At 34.3% G+C, this 21,413-nt stretch overlaps 1 protein-coding gene across 2 annotated transcripts; it reads left to right on the top strand.

The window, feature by feature from the left end:
- The first annotated feature begins 4,690 nt into the window (after positions 1 to 4,690).
- LOC148855505 (proline-rich receptor-like protein kinase PERK3) lies at positions 4,691 to 21,079 on the top strand. 2 transcript variants are annotated; one of them, XM_088986213.1, is made up of 8 exons: positions 4,691 to 5,392; positions 12,503 to 13,033; positions 13,118 to 13,204; positions 13,294 to 13,364; positions 17,493 to 17,569; positions 19,005 to 19,152; positions 19,849 to 20,010; positions 20,830 to 21,079. In XM_088986213.1, exons 1-8 carry the CDS (start codon positions 4,795 to 4,797, stop codon positions 20,902 to 20,904), a joined length of 1,749 nt encoding a protein of 582 aa, XP_088842339.1. In that variant the 5' UTR covers positions 4,691 to 4,794; the 3' UTR covers positions 20,905 to 21,079. The 2 variants fall into 2 exon arrangements, 1 of the variants encoding a protein (XP_088842339.1); XR_016113252.1 differs by having other exon boundaries at positions 4,716 to 5,392; positions 19,019 to 19,152.
- The last annotated feature ends 334 nt before the right edge of the window (positions 21,080 to 21,413 follow it).

The following is a 21,413-nucleotide window of genomic DNA, read 5'->3' as shown; positions in this document are numbered from 1 at the left end:
GGAGTTCGGTCGGGGTGGAACCTCTTCACCTTGCGGCCCTGGTTGCTTGAAAGAAGACAGTGTGAGTCGATACCAGACATGATGGCTGCCAAGAAGAAATAACAGTATTAGTTCAGTAAGAACAAGATACATATATACATATGAACACAATGTCGTGACAAAAACCGCACGACCTAAAAGGACAACCTGCCTGGGCTTAGGCCGGCCTGTGCGAGCTTCTCCTCAACCAAGTAGTCTAACTAGAGGAAGCCTACTGATGCCTAGGACAGCATCATTTTTCTGAGTTTCGGGGCCTAGCTTGGCCCTGGAGTCTTGGATAGCGCCCCTCCAAGAAGTAGGGAAGGGCCACCCTTCGGGGTTGCGAACCAAAAAATAATCCCTCTTCTAGGTGGGGATTTTCTTCGGGAACTCATGCAAGAGCTTGTAGCCAATGTGGGGAGAGAAGTAGTAGAGACGCCTCTCTGGCGGGGCCCTGGGAGTGGCATTCTTTATATAGAGGATAGCGGAGAAGATGTCCAGACTCAAGGGAAGACAATATTCCCAACACAAGGATATCGTCCCAATCAAGTTCCTGATGGCATTAGGATGGAGCTGGTCAATAGTGATATTGAATTGGTTTAGCACCTCCACTATCAAGGGGTGTAGGGGGAGACGCAAGCCAGCCTCGAGTTGCTCCTGGTAAATGACTATATCCTTGGGGCCATGCTCCCACGGAAATTTAACAGTGAGGATACAGTAGAGAAGGTCCCTAGGGAGGTGGAAATAGCTAATCAGAGACCTAAGTCTCCCCTTTGTCATGGAGGAAGGGCCGAAAGTATCAGGCTCCCCTCTTTGCGAAGTAGAAGCTCCTTCACCGGAGACCTCCCTGGCCCCCGGAACCTGATCCCAAGCTCCCCCCGAGCTTGAGGGAGCATCATCGTCTTGGTAACCGCCTGGTAACAGACATGGTACAGGTATCCCGACATGACCAACAATAAGTAAGACTCATCGAAAGGGGACGGGATGAAATAAGTTCAGGAACTCAAGTAGACTTGATAGGTGCGCGACCTCATAATCCAAATACAATAAGATGGCATGGGGGGAAACGAGGCCCAGAGGGCCCTCCTATTTATAGCCCCCACATTTCCGAATCGATGGCCAAGATCAAAGCAAATCCAACGGCTCGTAGGCACACTGACTGCATGCCTTCTGAAAATTGAAGGTGATTGGCAGCACGTCTTCCACGATTAAGGAAATGACGGCTGCACGACGCTCAAAATTAAGAGCTATGTCAACACGTTTTGGGAATCCGAAAAGTCAGAAAAGTCAGGAAATCGCTTGATTCCCACATATGCCTTTAATGTGAGTAGTCAATCAAGTTTGAATTTTGGTCAAATCAGTCCATCACGCTTCATGTACTCCTCACGCTAAGGCAATGCTCTCAACTGAAAGAGTGGGGGGCAATTGATGGATGACGATTTGACCCGACCTATGGAATGGTGACACGTGAACACTGACTCAGCATTGTAGCCTAGTGCAACCAAGTGACAGGCTCTTAAAGCAGCTCGTTACATCATAGCTCACAAAAGGAGAAGCTCGCCACAATGCGAGCTCCGGGTTCCCTGAGCTACATTTGAAGGAATACTCCGGGGAAACTTTAGCTCGCGAGCTAGGGGAACTAGCTCGCCCAAGTTCCCAAGTAGACAAGTCACCCCAAGGACCAATTCTGTTAAAGGTAATCCTGAAGTATTCCAAGCTCGCTACAAAGTAGCTCGGGAATGGGCCGCATGGGCACTCCTCATGAAGCTTCTCCCAGATAGGAACACACCGATCTGCCTATAGACACCCCGAGGTGAAGACACCTCGGGCCAAACAGCTCGGTTTAGCTTATCACAGGCAGCTCACCGCTTACGAGGTACCCCAACACAGGGTAACTCACAGAAGGGCAGTTCGGTATATTGTAGAAGGATCTCCTGCCCGACTACCGTACCCGACAAATCTAGGGACATCAGCCATATCCCTCGTCAGACAGTGTCGTGCCTGCCACCTTTAGAAGGTGCCTTACACCTGACAGGCATGTACCTTGCGGTGATGGCCCTGCGCGTGCCACCTTAGCCTAGCCAGTAAGGGCTGCGGCAGGCTAACAGTGACGGTTATACCTGCCCTGTTAGAGGCCAGTGGACCTGATACAACGGATTTCGGTTATAAGGAGCGAGTATCAAGGAACGGAGATATCCTCTTCTACTCTCACATTATCTGCACTCTTAGCCTTCATCTTCTCCTATACTAATTTAAACATCGGAGTGTTCCTGCCGGACAAACCCTCGGGTATTCTTCTTCTTCTCCATCTCAAGTACCTTTTAGGAACCACGTAAGTGCCAATTAGGAGTGACCGATTGATTCCAAAATCAATACATACAACTAAGTTATTAATATAGCAATAGTCTAAAAAATTTAGAGGTCCTTCAAGTGGAAATATATTTAGAGGGCCAAAAATGCACTACATGTTCTCTTCAGTCCTTATTACTATTTTCTATTATATATCACTTTTATCTCCCCATACCACCTTATAATCTTTTATGCTTTGGCTAATTAATTATTATAATCGTTTAACTACCAAAATACCCGGCCAAGATATTAAAATATTTTTCTAATTTGGTTGTTTATCAAATATAAAAACTATTGAAACCGCTGTACAACTAATATTTGGATTATAAATAACACATGCAGCATGAATTATAGGTGGATCTCAGACACATCATGTAATCTGAGTCAGGATCCTGACACAAGTGTAGCAGGACACAAGTGGCCAATCGGTTGGGACCAACTAGAAACAAGGTCGATTCAATAGAAAATATTGAGGACCTAGAACCAAATCGGATCCAATAAGGTCTATAGCTTTTAGACCTAGAATCGAATCTATCGGTTATTCGAATAATCGGTTATTATATATATATATTATATATATATATTAGATGGGTCGGGTGAACCAGTTTGCGACTAGGTGGAACTGAACTGATACTAATTCGAACACTATATCAGGACCCAGAACTGACCTTTGGTTTTAGTTCCTATATATTATATATATATATTAGATGGGTCGGGTGAACCAGTTTGCGACTAGGTGGAACTGAACTGATACTAATTCGAACACTATATCAGGACCCAGAACTGACCTTTGGTTTTAGTTCCTATAACTAGAACCATGCCAATTGGTTTGGGTCATCGGGTCCATCAAATTGAACCTGACCCATTGACAGCCCTAATCCAAATATCGACTAAAGATGTACATTAGGAACATCTTGCCAGAAAGATAAGGGAGATGTTCTGAATGCATGGCTGCAATATTGATTGTTGGAACTTGTGTTGGGACCAAGGTTTTAAAACCAAACCAGATAGGGAACTTTCTGGATTGTCTGTTGACTGTTGCAATATTGGCTGTCGCAATATTGGCTGCAATATTGACAGCCCTAGTCCCAATATTGACTGTTGTATGTATCAAATGATGATGATGATGATAATATTCAGCAACCAAATGACCTTACTAATTGAACCTTTAGCCAATTTATCCAGGAAAATGGGTTATGATTAAGACATTAATTCATTTTTTTCTTTGTATTTTAGCCACTTGGCATGGATAGTCGGGTCATGTGTTAAACCTTAATACTCTTTATTTTTTATCCTAATTTTTGTTCTATTTCTTTTGTTAATGGAAATAATTCTCATTAATCACACTTTTTTATATAATGAATATATAATATTACATAATGTACCTAAAATTATAAACACATGTATACATTTTCTAGAATTTTATATATTTTATTATTTAATAATAACATTATGTGTTGATTCATTTGGCATTGATAGTTTAGCCACTAACCCACCACTTGTATGGAAAAACCATTTTGGTTTTTCAGTTGATTTTAAATCATGTATTCCATTTTTATCATCAATAAAAGTAATTCTTATTTTCACATTTGTTGTTTAATATGGTAAATATATAACAACAGAACTGCATTTATACAAATCTTATATGTTTTTTTGTTAGATCATTGACCTACCTACCATCAAGATATGGAAATGGTTTCATTTTCAAATTGGTTTTATATTTTGGATTTCATTTATATCTTTGGTAAATTAATTATTGTTTATTATTTTTTTATTTATATTATTAGTATATAATATTATAGATGTGCCCAAATTTGTTTTGTATTTTTTATATTATTTTATTGTAAAAAATTACTTTTAATTATATATAATGGGTTAACCTATTTGACCTCAACGGTTGAACCACTAACTCAAATGATTGAAGTACTTATCCGCGGCTTAGACGGAAAATATGATTTCATTTCTAGGTTTATTTTAAAATATATAAAATTTTATTCCATTAATAATTATTGTATATGGATTTATTAGTAGAATTTAATCATGACAAACAAAAGTGTTTTTTTATATTTCTAAATTTGGATTATTTATTTATAACATCATGAAAATTATCAATTTGATCCAAATGGTTGAACTATTTACCCACCATGTAGATGAAAAATATGATTTCATTTTTATCTTTATTTTAAAAATATATAATTTTATTTTATTAATACTTATTTTGTATAGATTTTTTAGTGGAATTTAGCGATGATAAAGAAAAGTGTAAATGTTGGATTAATGTGATTTATCTAATAACTTAAATGTTCACACTTTTATAAGTTGTATAGATAGATTTCCCTTCCACCCCCACCTTGATGCCCCAAATCCCCCTCCCATGTCTCTACTCTTCTTCCTTCCCAAGCCTTAAGAGCAGAAAGAGAAATAGCCATGCCTACAATTTCTCCGAGATCATCTCCATCACTTGGGCTTCTATCACCATTCCCTCCAGAAGCCAAATCTTCAAGTTTTCGTCTTGTGAATCCCAATATTCTGATTGCTTTTCCACCATCATCATGCTTTTATGCATTTGGGCGGCTGGCAACTTCTCCCAGTGAACCACCAACTGTAGATCTTCCACCACCACCATCACCACCTTCAGAGTCACCATCAACTGTAGATCCTCCACCACCACCATCACCACCTTCAGAGTCACCACCAACTGTAGATCCTCCACCACCAACATCACCACCTTCACCTCCATCACCTTCAGAGTCACCGCCGGCTCTGCCCTCACCTCCATTACCGCAGTCTGTAAGCTCAGACGCTTCGTTGCCTGGGTCATCACCACATGGTTTTGAGCCTTCTCCTAGTGGCAAATCCACTGGAGTCGTAGCAGGATTATCTGTTGGTGGAGTCATGGCGATGCTTGCTGTAGTTGGCGTCATACTATTTGTTTGGCATAAGAAGAAACGTGGATCAGGAGATAACGCATCGGAAAATTCAAACATAAAAACCTCAGACCCGGAGGCTCCAAATACAAATAGAGGTTAGAGTTTCTCCATTCCTTTTTCTTTCTTTTCTTTTTTTTCTTTTTTGTCTTTTACCTTTTTATTTTTTAATTTATACATTGCTATTGCAAATTTATTACAGCCTAAGATAATAGTCTTATTTTATTTAGAGTCCCATGAGGATGATCGACCATAGTTTCCCATTCAAGAGGACAACCAGAACCCATAAAATACATAGAGAAATACTGCAGGCAACTCAGACTCGATATTATTCACTAAACAAAGAGGTGTTCTTCGATGTAAAGTAATTGTTTTTCTTGTTTGGCGATTCTAAAAACAAGATAAAACTAATTGGTTTCAAAACAAATAATTTTTTAAATAAAACATAAAAATTAAACATGCTCTTGTTTATATGTGTATGTAGCTTCATTAAATTAAAGTTACTTTGGTTAAACCAGCTCAATCTATGCTTCAATCCACCCATACCGCTCAAGATATATGGAATTACCCACATCAACCATGTTGAAAATCAATTAAGTAGAATATATATTTAATTTATCTATCATTCTCTAATACAGATTCATGGGTTACGTTAAGTGGTTAACTATGGATCTATATGGCGTGTATTTATGTATTAATGGACCTTTTACATGAAGATTTGAGCAATGAGCAGTTGGTTCGAGTTCACCCTTCAAACCAGCTGGAATTGGGTACATGCATCTAGCATAATATTGTGCATTGAAGATTGGGTCCGCTGAAATCAATTAGATCTGCTGTACGCCCATGAGACTCAATAATAGTTGTTGACTTGGTAGATAAAGAATTGCAACCGATCACTTGACGTGCGTTTAAACTTTAAATAGGTGGTGCAGAGTGCAAGATCAATCAATGGGTCTGGTCTATATATTCAATTGTCAGTCAATGACCTCTTATTGTTAATCAATTTAAACCCAAACCTTTTCATATAATTAATAATATAAAGGCCTTCTGATTATATTTTTATGTTTTATATCTTTCTAAATTTTACATGTAGATTGTATAAAATTAGTGTTTTTCAACCATCATTGACCCGCATAGTCAGACCGTTCGGCCTAGGAACCGTTTAGGCAATCGGTTTTATTTTTGCATAAACTTGAAATCTGGTCAAAAACCATTGAAAAAGTCAATAGAATTTTGATCCGGGTGGTTGAACTGTTGAATTGTTGGTCCATTCAACAATTCTTAACCATTTTTCATTTTTTAATTATTTTTAATTTTTAAACTTTCCTAGTAGAATGAGCCATCCGTTCAAACCAGACGGTCGAACCATTGACCTAGAAACCGCTGACCTAAACGGTTCCGTTTCTGGGTCATTTTTTAAAATATTGTATAAAATAATTTAGTTAAAAATACATATTTTATCAATATTAGTGTAAGGGCATAGAATATATTCCTTACATTATGTAAAAGTAGGGGTAGATTCAAGCCGAGCCGAGCCAAATAATACAAGGCTCAAGCTCGGTTTGAGCCAAAACCTTGAGCTCGAGCTCGGCTCGGCTCAACTCGTTTGATATTTTATAAAAAATATTTTATTATATATTTTATAAACATTTTATTATAAAAATATTTTATAAAAGTAAAAATTAAATGTAAAAAACTTTTTATTTTATATTTAAAAAATTAAGAATTATAATATTTTTATTATATATATATATATATATATATATATATATATATATATATATATATATATATATTATTTTCTATAATTTTCACAAGCTGATCTCTAGTAGGTTCAAGCTCGGCTCATTTAATAATCGAGCCACTAAATTGGGCTTGAGCTTAGTTTAAGTTAAGTCGAAGTCGAGCAGCTCGTGAGAAGCTTGGCTCATTGCCACCCCTATGTAAAAGATAAAGAATTTGAATTTTATAATATGATGAAAACCCAATGCAAGTAGGAATGGCAACGGGGCAGGGCAGGGATGGGGAGAGGACAATGTTATCCCCATCCCCATCCCCCTATTCTCCGTAATTCTTTATAATGCTAACTGTTTTGTTTTTGTTTTTTATTTTATTTAAAAACATAAAAATAAAATAATTAACATTTATAATCTTATTAGAAATGTACAACCATATTTTTAAAAAATATTAATATATAGGTATATGTTTACATATTTACATGTATAATATATGCATACATATACACATATATATTAGTGGGGATCGAGGTCCCTATGGGTCAGGGAGTGCTCTCCCCGTCCCTGCCCTATCCCCGCTAAGCGGGAATGAAAATTTTTCCATCTCCATCCCCATCCCTATAGGAGAAAATCATCCTCATCCTTGCCTCATTCAGGATGGATCCCCACGAAGATCAGGAAAATGAACAAACTTTTTGAGTTTGTTTTAACCTAAACCACTTTATTGGAAAAAAAAATGATCAATGACTTAGTCAACAACCAAATGACCTTACTAATTGAACCACCAACCTATTTAATCAAGTCAATAGGCTAATGACGACATTAATTCTTTTTTTTTTGTATTTTTAGCCATTTCTATTTTTACTAACAATAATTTTCATTTTTTTCAAATATAATTTTGTTTAATATGAATAATATATAATATTAATGAATATTCAATTTGTTCTATAAATTTTATAAAAATCTAATTCTATACTTTTTTTATTATTTAATTTATGATATAATAAAAGCTACTTATTTACTAGGAGGAAATAAAATTCTAATATATTGTTTAAATATTGATTTTTAATATTGTGGTCAAATCAATTGATTAGATTGATTGATCCACCACCTAATTCAAGATTGTAGGTCCATTTGCCACTGAACCACTTGTTAGTGGGGACCTAGTTAATTAAATCATTGATCCATTTGACATGGTTAATGGGGTCATGTGTTAGACATTATTATTCTTTATTTTTTCTCCTCTTTATTTTTATCTAATTTCCATAATTAATGAAAATGATTCTCATTAAAACACTTTTTATAGGGTGAATTGATGAAACTTCCCCTAAAGTTTGGTAATTGCAATCACCTCCCTTAAACCTTTTGACGTAGTTGCAATTAGACCCCCTTTATCAGAATCCTCTTAAAAGAGGTATAAAAGTGACCAAAATGCCCATGCATTTGCTTTTGATCGAAGTGTTTATTTTACAAATTTTCTTTTCATATGAATTTTTAACCCAAGCCCTTCCAATCTCTTTTCTAAATTTGATTTTTTTCCAAATCTTCCCTTGATATAAATTGCTCCAAGGTAAAGCAACAACATTAAATTCTTTATTGTTTTGTTATTTATAAAGTTTGTATTTCTTCTTGTTTTTTTTTTTTTTTTTTGTAGAAACCAATCTCAACAGTAATTAAAAGGCATTTTGAACATTTTTGTACCTCATGGTTGAGTATTCTAATGGAGGGGGACTGCTTGCAATTGTGTCAAAGAGTTCAGAGAGGTAATTGCAAGTACCAAACTATGGGGGTTTTTAGTAATAGTTAGAAAATTCATGGGAGGTTTCATCAATTTACCCTTTTTATATAAATAATATTTAATATTATAGAATGTGCCCAAATTTATCTATAAATTTCTACATTTTCTAGAACTTTATGTATTTTATTTTTAATTATAATATCATGTTTTGATCCATTTGAACCATTAATCCACCACTTGGATGAAAACACCATTTTGATTTTTCAATTGATTTTAAATCTTGTATTCTATTTTCATCATTAATAAAAGTAATTTTATCTTCACATTTATTTTTGTTTAATATGATGAATATATGACACTAGAAATGTATTAAAATGCTTTATACGAAGCTTACCTTAACTCTTTGACACAGTTAAAAGCTTTATATAAAGCTTATTTATAAGTCCATCATTAATACAATTATGTCCATTCTATCATACTTATCTTTTTTTAATATGAAAAATATACAAAAATAGAATCGTGCCCATTTTTTAAAAAATTTCTTTATTTTATGTACTTTTTAATTTGTCTATTTCTTAATTTATATTATTTTTTCTTGACATCATGGAATTATCCATTTGACCAAAATGGTTGAACTACTTAGCCACCACTTAGATGGAAAAAATGATTTTATTTTTAAAATATAAAATTTCATTATTGTGTGAATTTATCAATGAAATTTAATGATGAAAAAAAATATAAATATTGGATTCAATGAGAGAATGAGATTTATTTAAAGCCTTAAATGTATGAGGTGATTGAATGTAATTAACACTTTTTAATTACATTCACTGAACTCTCGATGTAGATGAACCAGACTCAAGAGTGTTATTTTAGTAAAAACAATTCCAAAAACCCAATACCTCATTCATACTTTTATAATAGTATATAGATTTTTGGAAACTATCGAAAATTATTTTTAATTAAAAATTTGGAAAAAAAGAAGACAAAAATAATCTAATTTGGACTTTTTCCTCGCCTATGTCTCCCTCACCCCTTTCTTCTTGCCTAACTTAGGACCCCTGCCTAATTCCATCAAGTTGAACAAATTATAGCTTCTAGTAATGCATAAAATAGCCAAGGAAATTAATGGTTTTCAAAAATGAGCAATAACACTATTGAAATTTATATACATAGGAAAATGATCATCATATCTGACAAAAATCAAATGCTTCTCAATCCCATCCCCTTTCCCCTTATTTTCCTTTTGAATATGATTTTGTTAAGAAAATTATTTGTTTTCTTAATTTTATGTGATCCAGAATCCAACCTCTCAACAAAACTGATATGACCTTTGGAGCTGAGGGTACTTGGTTATATTTCTGGTCTAGTTCTTAATTAAATAACTATACATGGTTGTTGAGTAGGTTCCCTTGTCTGCCACTGAGAAGGCTGATTTATGTTCCAGAATTTTATGGTAGAAGTTGCACTCTTAGCCTTACCTATAATTTGAACCATGGAAACCTAGAGGCCATTCTGTGTATGTGTTATAAACATGACAATTAGAGGTAACATCTATAGGTAGCTCTTGTTGTGATCACAGACTACAAAAGAGTCTAGATCAACAATCAAGCGAAAGGGAATGTCTTGGGTCTAAGGATATAGGACAGATGAGTGTAGGCCCCTATAACTTGCCACCTCTATTTAACATTTGAACAATTAAAACCCACCCTTGACAGTAGGGGTACAATTAAACTGAGCTTAATTAGAATAATTTGACCTTCAGTTTGATTAATCCCAATTCAAGTTGATTGGCTATTTGAACCCAAATTCAACTAATATAATAAATTTTTTGGCTTCACAGCTTGCTATATATAAAAATATAAAAGTATATTAGTTTGTTGAGTTTTTTTAGTCAAATCAAACTTAATATCAGAGTATTTAAATTGAACCGAGGCAAGGCATGTCGTTGAAGCTCAACTTCGCTAGGTTCAATTGCACCCCTACTCGACAGGGTCCTACCAAAAGCATTGACCCCAACATTCAAGACAATATGATGAATTTTAACAACCCGATACTGTCATTATTTGTAGAACTCCGTCTTTTAAACTGTTCTAAGGTAGCGATCACTTTTTCAAAATCAGACTGCATCGTACGGTCCGACTGGAAAAATTAGGAATCGGTCATTGGTTCTGTTTTTCTCTAAAATTGTTTTTTCTTTCAAAATTGTTGATTTTGGTCAGTAAATCGCTGAATCAGCCGGTTAATTATTTGAATGATTTTGACTGTTTTTTAATTTATTTAGATTTTTTTATTTCTTTGTCAGAATGGGCTGACTGTTTGGATTGAACGATCAGACTGTTCGAACCAGTAATTGGACCCCTGACCAGTTCAATTACCGATTCATTTTTAAAAACCATGATAATAACTCTAAATTCATTTGAACCCAGATTTCTTATTCACTTTTCCTATACACACTCTATTCTCTATGAATTACAGTTATACACCTCACAATTTATAATAGAGATGTGTGGCTGCAATTCACAGCAGGCAGAATGTGGATAGAAGTAGTGGACAGGAAATTCTGTTTGCGCTCATTTATTTGTCTTAAATCGATGGTGGTTGATTGGATAGGGTCTTTATTGACTTAATTTCCTTTTAATGAATTTCAGTACTATCTTTGCCAAAAAAAAAAATGATCCGCCCAAGAAGGAGTTTACATCTTCTGTCTCCTGGGTTCTGTACCAGACCAAAAATCATTTTAATTTTGAAATAGGTGAAAGATGCAGGTTGCTGTGACAAATTACTATTGATCTGATACAGAAAATTTTGGGCCGAAACTCAACGTAGGCATGATTCTGAGCAGGGTTAGGCTTGCTTAGGAATTAGGATATAGCCTCAGGTGGATCAGACTAAGGGTGTTAATGGACTGGTTTTGGACTGGACGCAGTCCCTTCCAAAAGCAATTCGGATGGATTGGATGGACCAAAAAGATATAGTGGATTGAATTAATTTAGTCTAAAATATTTATTGGATTAGATGGATGGACGAATCGTAACAAATTTGTATTGGATTTGGTTGGATTAAGCCAATATCCATATTCGATAAGAATATAAGTGTCAATGGACCTGATTTGGGTTGAAACCAATCTAAATTTTAATAAATTTGAATGAATTGGACCGGCTCAAAATGATCCAAATTATTCATTGGATTGGATTGGACTTGATCCATTTGTAATGAACTCACATTACACTGGATCGGATTGGACTAAATCCAATCCAATGAATACCCCTAGATCAGACTAATCTTGTACGATTAGCTGAGAGCAATACTGTGAATGGGCTGGAACCAATGATAAAATCCCACACCAGTGATTAATTATAGAACTCAGTTTAGCTGAGTAAAATGGCTATTCAGTGGGTTGTGGTAATAAATTCATGGGCCTCACTGTAAAAGGAGTGGGTTGTGGAATCAATGATAAGATTATGGTAATATATTCATGGGCCTCATTGTAAAAGGTGTGGATCCTATGTATCTTATTTCTGGCATAGAACCATGTATCTTATTTCTGGCATTGAATTTGAATCAGGGTATATCCAAATATGATCTAATAAACTATAAATCTGATTAGATCTCAAATGGTTGCTTGCAAGTTGCAACAACTAGGGTTTTCTTATTAAACTATTGAACAAGACGATGTTAGTCCTGAAATTTATTAACTGGATCATATTCATGATGGTGGCCAATATAATCAGATAATCGTCAGAATTCTCAGCTACAACAATGGGAACTCAAAGCATCACCGCAGGGTTATGAGGTACCAATGCTACAAAAGTCGTCACCACCATGGGAAGCTGAATCACCACAGCTGCTTTCACCATCCTACAATTCAGTGTCTCCAACTCAGATTTCCAGCAGCAGTGGAGGTTCTGGGTCTGTGCGTTCAGTGTTGGGTAATCAATTTAAGCAATCCTTCTCAACGAAGACATTCACATTTGAAGAATTAGCAGCAGCGACCAATGGCTTCAAAGAAACCAGTCTTCTAGGAGTGGGTGGTTTTGGGTATGTGTACAAAGGGATCCTTCCTGATGGGAAAGAAGTAGCAGTCAAGTGCCTTAAAGCAGGAAGTAAACAGGGCGACCGTGAATTTCTTGCTGAGCTTGAGATTATTAGCCGTATAAATCACAAGCATCTGGTTTCATTGGTCGGGTATTGCATTAAAATGTGTGAAAGAATGCTTGTGTACGAATTTGTTCCAAACAAGACCTTGGACTTTCACTTACACGGTATGCGTTAAACTTGCTGAATTTGATTTCCATATATTTGTTTTCTCAACTTATTTCTAGCTAGTATTTTTCTCATATTTGCAGGGAAAGATCAATCAACTTTGGATTGGGCTTTAAGACTAAAAATTGCTATTGGAACTGCAAAAGGACTTGCATATTTGCATGAGGACTGTGAGTCTAATTAAGCACTTTTTAGTGAATCATCATAAGGTATATATTTTTCATTCTAACCTTACTTAAATTTAAGCATTTATCTACAGGCCAACCTAAGATTGTCCATCGTGATATTAAGTCTACAAACATTCTCCTTGACTCTAAATTTGAGGCAAAGGTAAGATCTCCCTCTCTCTTCCCTGGGTACACAGAATTCAAAAACCCATTAAGATTTTCTAGTGAACACTGCACGTTTTTTAATTATATGAAAACTAGTGGTGTCCCGTGCGATGCACGGGCTGTTTTTCAAAGATAAATTTTTAAGAGAAAAAAAAATGAAGTAATATTGATTCACTAAAGCTTTTATATATTTATATTCCTTTACGTATAAAATAGTAGAAAATAATTTTCTTTTCCATTTTAATTATTGAGCTTCAAATTTATCCCTTTTTATATAGCCAAAAAATATGCTTGACATGAAATTAATAACCAATTTAAAAATGATTTCAAAATTGAACTAACAAAGATAACCAATGGCTCATGTCAAGTGTTTTTATTTATTGTTGGACCAGAAAAACCCATGAAACAAATCTACATTAAATTAATAAAATAATAGAGAAAAACCCAATAATCTATACTACTTTAAATTAAATAATAGAGAAAACTAAATCTACATTAAATTAATAAGACAACCAAAGGCTCATGTCTCGAGGCACAAATGGCCTCAAGAATATTTCTGAAATTTTCTAAGGGCATAATTTACTCCTCTAGATTTAAATTTATTGATAAAAAATGAGGGCAAATAGAGCAATTGGTTCTTGATATTAAATGAATTGAAAAGAGGTAATTTAAAGATATTCAATTCATTCAATTCTCTCTCACTAAACACAACATTTAAATTACTAACTTGCATTCATGTTCATTGAATCATATATTTAAGCTATTTTTGTTTATTCTCATTATTAAGTTATATTAATTAAATCTATACTTAATAAATTATTAATTTCAATAACATAAAAGCTTATATTTTTAAAATCTACCTAGCAAAAATAGTATTTTCATTTAGGAGTGGTGGTAAGAAATTAAATCATTTTGGGTGAAATGGGTTAATCCATGTTTCCATGACTAAATAATAAAATTAAAAATAGATAAAATGAAAAAAATTGGAAACATTTTTAACATACATATTAAACAATAATAGGTATGATAAATAAGAAATATTTTTATTAATGATGAAAATGGAATGTAAAATTTAAAATCAATTGGAAATAAAAATATTTTCCTATTCTCTCTCATTAAGTCCTATATATAAGATATATTTTTCTCATTATTAAATTCTTGCAATTAAATCAGTAATATTAATTTTAATAGTATAAAAATAAAACCATTTTCTTCACCCCCGGTGGTAGGCGAGCAATTTGACCATTTGGAGTCAAATAGATTAATAAATAATGTCATAATTAAATAATAAAAATTAAAATAAATAACTATGAAATGTAAGAAGTATTTTTATTAATGATAAAAATGGAATGTCAAATCCAAAATATACCGAGAAATTAAATGATGTCATAGTCAAATAATAAAATTTTTAATAATAGAAAGTACAGAGAATCACAAAAAAATATAGAGAAAATTTTGGGCACATATCTAATGTTATATAGTTATAAAAAATAAGATATTGGATACATCTCTAATATTGTGCATTCATTATATTAAACAAAAATAAGTTTTACACATAAGAAATAATTTTATCAATGATAGAAATGTAATACAAAATTTAATGTCAACCTAGAAATCAAACAATTTTTATTTTTAGATGGTGGAATAGTGGTTTGAGTCAAATGATACCATAGACAAACAAAAATTAAGTGTGGAAAGTAAAAAACAATTTATATAATGTAAATGAAATATATAATTTATAGGGAAAATTATAGTCAAAGTCAGTTGTACATTTAAAATTAGGTTGCAAGTTGGTTTACAAACCAACAAAACTCTACATTTCAAATTATAAAAACTTCTACCATGTTATCGGAGGCTTATGTGGTTGTTGCCAACATGGGACTTTTAGTCCATATTGGACACAACAAAAAACCTATACCGAAAATAGGTTTTTAGTTTCTCTCCCACTCCCTTTGTCTCTCAATCTCCCTCCCTTCTCTCTGACTCTCACAATCATCTCTCAATCTCCCACTCTTTTTGTTTCTCCCACTCTTAGCATCAGTCCATAGTCAAATCAAAACCTATCTCTCTCTCTTTATTGTTCTCCCTCAATCTTTCTCATTCTTCTCCCTCACTTTCTCTCTTGGTCAATATCTTCTTCTCCATCAATCTCTATCATTCTCCCGTTGCTATAAATTTTATAGCCAAAAGTTTCTTGTGAATTTTATTAAATTGGTGTAATAATTTTTTAACCATATCAAGTTGGTCCCATGCTCTTTTATATGATCTAATTAATACCATATGTGTGTAAGAAAATAAAAACAAAAGAGAGAGGGAGCGGGAGAAAACTGAATAAGAACGATAAAAATTAAGGGAGAAGAAAAAATCAACCAATAAAGAGAATGAGAGAGATTGAAGGAGAATTATAGGTAGAGAGAGAGAGAATGAGAGAAATTGATATGGAAAACGTAAATACAGAAACCAAAAACCATTTTTATTTATTTTCAAATCACATAGTCATTGAGCAGATAAAGATGACTGTGAGTGAGATGGTGTAAGGGAGATTGTGAGAGAGAGAGAGACTAAAAACCCTTTTTTTATTTCCCAATCACCCAACATTAAAGGGCAACTTCAGTTTAAGCTTTTTGTTGTGTCCAACATGGATTAAGAGTCTCATATTGGCAATAGCCACATAAGCCTCTGGTGACATGGCGAGCATTTTTATAATTTGAAATGTAGAGCCGGTTGCAGAGTTATGTTGGTTTGTGGACCAACTTGTAGCCTAACTTTAAGTGTACAGTTAGCTTTGACTATAATTTTCCCTAATTTAAAACTAATCCAAAAGCAATGCTATTTTCTTATATGGTGGGTCAATGATCCTAGTGCTCAGTTTGGGTTTACAAGAATTTCTCCTGGTGCTCAAGATTTGTTGTAATCTGTTTGGGTTTATCTTTTTTTTGTTTGGTGCTTGTACTCTCATGGATTGTATTTGAATTTTTGAGCATTATTAATGAATTTAGTCAGTCTTCAAAAAAAACTTTACCAATAAACCCATAATGTCATAATTAAATAACAAATATTTAAGTTTATTTTTAATCATATTATTGCTTTTGTTAATTTTCAATTTCTACCTTAACTATGATATATTTAAAATTCAAATAATTAATATGAAGAAAAATTTTTCACGTGCAACGCATGTGCTTAATTACTAGTCCATGGAAAAGGAGAAAATGGTTTCTTTAGACTTGTATACAAGAATAAAATTGGTTTGCTCCATGTATTGGGAGGCAAACTTGGGTATTGATATTAGTTTTGGTCAAAGATAGAGTTCATATTTAGGAGTCAAAAGAGATTAAGAGAGATCTAAGAGGAAAAGGAATATTTAATGGGGAGAAGAGATGTTACAAACACTGATTATTAAGGTGAAATAGAGAATAATGGTGTTGTTAGAGAGTAAATATGGAATTTACAAGAAACAATGAAAACCCATTAGGGCTTTAATTTTGTTGTTTTATATTTTTGATGATTTAATTTAAAAAATAAATATACACATGTAAGAGAAAGGAGTAGGAGGCACATGTGAGTTTTTGTGGTGAGATGACTCCTCACCTCCCCTCTTTCATCTTTCTATTATATGTATATAGATAGGGGTGCAAGTTAGGTGGGTTGGGCCAGGTATATGGTCAACCTAGGCCTGGCCCTAAAATTTGGGCTTAAGGCCTGAGCCCGGATCGACCTCATGGTCAAGCAAGATCTTCTCAACCCGTATTGTAATTTGATGCACTCAAGTTGGGCTTTGGCCCAGGCCGTGCTCAGGTTGGCCAATGAACCCACTCTAAAATTATAAATATATGTATGTATTTATGCAAATACATATGTATGTATGTGTATACTTGTGCTGGGCTCAAGCCAGCTTTGGACTACCCTTAAGACTAGGCCCAGGCCCAGCCCAAAAAATAAAAAAAACCTGTCTTCTTGGGCCCAAAGCCTTGTCCGTGTAAAATTTCAGGTTGGGCCTGCCCAAGTTGCACCTCTATAAGAAAATCAACTAGAAACATATGTAGCAGGGTGTTTTTGGACGTGATCTAACTTGAATTTGGGATCCCACTTCTATAATTTGGTACCTAACTAGGATTTTTTTTCTCAGGTTGCAGATTTTGGGTTAGCAAAATTCTTTCCTGATACTGAAACTCACGTTTTAACCCGAATAATGGGAACTTTAGGGTAAGGGCCATTGCTTTAATTAATTTGGTTCATTCTTTTTGTGCTTTTATTCATATTAATAGATCGAACGGTTTAGGTTGAATTTTTTATCGATTTCAACACTGCCATGGTAATTTACAAAAAGAAAAATGAAGGGGATGAACAAAAGAAATTAATTCTAATGGAATGGTTTTGTGACTTCTGTCCATTATCGTTGTACCTTGCTGTATATTTTGCTGTACAGATCTGAAGCAAATACAAAATTTGCACCTGTTTTAGTTTTGCATTGGGACTATGGCTTGCACTTATACTTCGGTAAAGATTTTGCACTAGTTGTTTCATTTGCAGTTACTGGTAATACAAACTTTACATCTATAAATGTGATGCAAAATTTTGAACCACCTTCCTACCAATATAATTGTCCCTTATACACTGTTTGCCTACTCCCATATAAACAACTCTAGATCTGCTTCTGCTACTAAAAAATGCTTCCAATCAGCCTTCCATCAAGACATTGGGAACATTCTTCATGTGCGACTGTCGGTATGTCACGAGCTGTAGACCGAGACCTCGTGATTGGTTTTTTGATATTTGAAGATGGGCTGGTTACCACCGTCGGTGGGGGAAAAACCTCTTTCTTCTTCCCTATTTTGCCTAAGTTATACATAACGGGTTAGTTCGAGGAAACCCAGACCTTCAAATTCAGATATTTTGAAATGTAAAAATGTTTCATTTCACTTTCGACTGAAAATTTAATGGATTACAATGATGGAGAAAAAACGGGAGATTTAACAGCTCCGTGGAGAGAATAATAGTTACGTGGAGAATCGTCTCCACGTAACTATATACATATATGTTTATAATTATATAATTATTATATATATTATATATGGGTCATAATAGTCCACTTAGTCAAGCCTTGCCATACTGGCCCATGGGCCGAAAAACCCAAGCCCAACATGACCCATGGCTCGTGTACTGTCGTGTTGGGCCATGCCAGGCTGACCCAATTTCGTGTCAAGCTGTGCTGGGTCGAAAGCGATATGGCCCAATTTATACCACTAAAAGTACCTCATCATTTTACTTCCAATTTTACATTTTTACAAATGAAAATGGCTAAATAAAAAAAAAAAAAAAAAAAGTTGCACGTTCATTTGCATTTCCCTACATTAATTCCTATGAAATGGAATTTCAACTACAACATGTAGCCTTAGGTTACCTTTTCTTTTTCTTTTTTTAAGGACATAAATGTGACCTTATTTAATAGCTTATCACAAAACCTCAAAGTCTGGTTGTGATTATGTGTATGATTCTTTTAATTTGCTTCAACTTCGTCATGGTAATCTACCAATGAAAAAAAATGATTTCAGTTATTAAGGTTTGCTATGATTATTATTATTCTGCTCTAATTCTTTTCATTTTTTCATAAAATTACCAACTTTTGACTTTATATTAGGTATCTTGCTCCAGAGTATGCATCATCTGGGAAAGTAACAATAAAATCAGATGTCTATTCATTTGGGGTCACATTGCTGGACTTAATTACCGGATACTCCCCACTTCATGAATCTCGGTTCGACATAAATATTGGCTTTGTAGACTCGGTGAGTATGTCAACGTTTTGTTTTTTTACATCTAAGTATATGTTTGGCATTAATAATGCAGATATATCATCATTTTCTCAGAAGATAGTGCTGTTGATGTGAGGGTTGGAAGTACCGTTTTCTGAAAAAAATTGTCTTTTTTGTTTGGAAACTTTGCTGTCAAGTAGGACATTTTTTGGAGTAATAGTGTTTTCTATTTGGCACCAATGCTTTAGGAAACGTTTTTAGCATTGATACAGCGGTACCTATTATCCAGTGCCACATCATGTCCCTGTCACTGCCACCTTATGCCTCTATTGGCAGCAATAAGTTGCAGCGAAATGTCAAATTTGATATTGCTCCAAACCATGCATTCTCAATTTCCAAAATATGATTTAGAACACAGTTTTTTTATAAAAACAATTCCAAACAAACAGATATTTTTAAAGCACCGTTTTTTCCAACATGACATGTGTCACCATTTTCTGAAGCAACGGCAACGGTATCAAATAGACGCTAAATCTCTAAATCTTTCAAAGATGCTGTCATTCCATTAATTATAGTAGCATGCATGAAAAGCTAGAACAATTTATCTCAATTTAATAGAATTTAAGTACACTTAGGTCTTTACTATTATGGTAAGATTAATTGTTTCAACAAGCTGTCTTTTATTGTGTACAATTTGCATTACAGGATCTTAATATTTTGAAATTGTAGGTGAGACCTAAGCTCACACAAGCTATAGAAAAGGGCAACTATGATGCCGTTGTTGATCCACGGTTGCAGAAGGATTACAATGCCACTGAGATGGAACGCATGGTTGCTTGTGCAAATGCTTGTCTCCGTGTTGAACCCAAAGATCGACCACTCATGAGCGTGGTAAGTATTTTGTAAACGATGTTTCGATCATGGTCAAACTGGTGGGCTGGGTGGTCGATTGGACTGGATTTGGTTGAATCCGATCTAGTTTAATGTGAGTTCATTATAAATGGATCAGGTCCAATCCAATCCAATAAATATTTTAGACCATTTTAGATCAGTCCAATTCAATGTTTGGACGGTCCAATCTGTTCAAATTCATTTTAACTTAGATTGGTTAATTGTAATCCAAATCCGTCCATTGACACCTATATTCTTATTAGCATATATTAACGTACTCGATATTGGCTTAATCCAATATAAATTTATTATGGATGGACCAAGTCCAATCCAATCTAATACATATTTTGTATCGGAATGGTCCATTCCAATATGTCTTGTTGAATTGTTCAATCTGTCTAAATTGATATTGGATTGCATGGGGTCAAATCCAAAATCGGTCCATTGACACCCTTACTGGCCGGCCATCGGACCTGTCACCCAGCCATGGAACCACTGTATTTTTTACCTGGTAGTGGGTTATGAGTCAGATATTTATTCTTTCTTTTTCTGCTGCCCTTTTAAGCTTCCAGTCATTTTAATCATTAACAATGTTGATCATCATTTATCATAAATATATTTATCTGTTTGTAAATTTATAACATTTATGGATTCATGCGTTTTATGCATGAGTGAGCCATTGAGGTGCCACCTGAATGTTAAGGCAGTTCCTTTCTGATTGGTTCGGAAATCATTGGTTATAATTCTGTGTGTACTGACCTATGTTGAGATTTTATGTCCATCCAAATGGCACTGATTCTCTTAAAATTGACCTAGCAGATTGTCCATGTCTTGGAGGGACTCAAGAGTGTTGCAGAACTGCACGTCGTTCATCAAATTGCTGAAAGCAACTAATAATGGAACTTGCAATTAAACTTTACACTATCACTTCATACTGCATTATCTGATTGAGATTTGAAGCTAGAGACTTCTCTATTTATCCTTATCAATGGCATTGACTACTTTAATATTATTATATTTATCACTTATAATAAATATTTCATAATAATGCCTATTTGTATTAATAACATCTTTGTGGAGTAAAATGTTAACATGGAGTACCATTCATTTCTATTCAAACACTCCTGCGGTATTAAAGTTGAAATATAAATATGACAGAATATCTCTTCTAAGAAACGAAGAATATTATGTTAACAATAGTCTCCCTTGACACCCCCAACAATAAGTAGAGTGAGGCAACCACATTCAAGTTGCCACAAGAAAAACCAAAATGAGAAATGGAGAGTCTGGTCATGGTGTTAGCCAATTGATCATTAATTACTTGGTGAGACTATATGGAATAAAGTTGCACTAATGTAGTCAGATCAAAAACTAGATGGGGTTGAGAAGAGGAATGCAACTCT

The sequence above is a fragment of the Nelumbo lutea genome, chromosome 4, assembly GCF_056320005.1.
Source record: "Nelumbo lutea isolate HS-2025 chromosome 4, American lotus-T2T, whole genome shotgun sequence".
NCBI lineage: Eukaryota > Viridiplantae > Streptophyta > Magnoliopsida > Proteales > Nelumbonaceae > Nelumbo > Nelumbo lutea.
Note: the sequence above shows the minus strand (reverse complement) of the source record. Positions and strands in the feature narration are given on the sequence as shown.

Excerpts from the sequence above, each read along its gene's own strand:
- LOC148855505 (XM_088986213.1), top strand. The coding sequence starts at position 4,795 with ATGCCTACAATTTCTCCGAGATCATCTCCATCACTTGGGCTTCTATCA. Across the intron at positions 13,034-13,117 it reads CTTGGACTTTCACTTACACG|GGAAAGATCAATCAACTTTG; the intron begins GTATGCGTTAAA and ends TCATATTTGCAG. Across the intron at positions 19,153-19,848 it reads ATATTGGCTTTGTAGACTCG|GTGAGACCTAAGCTCACACA; the intron begins GTGAGTATGTCA and ends TTGAAATTGTAG.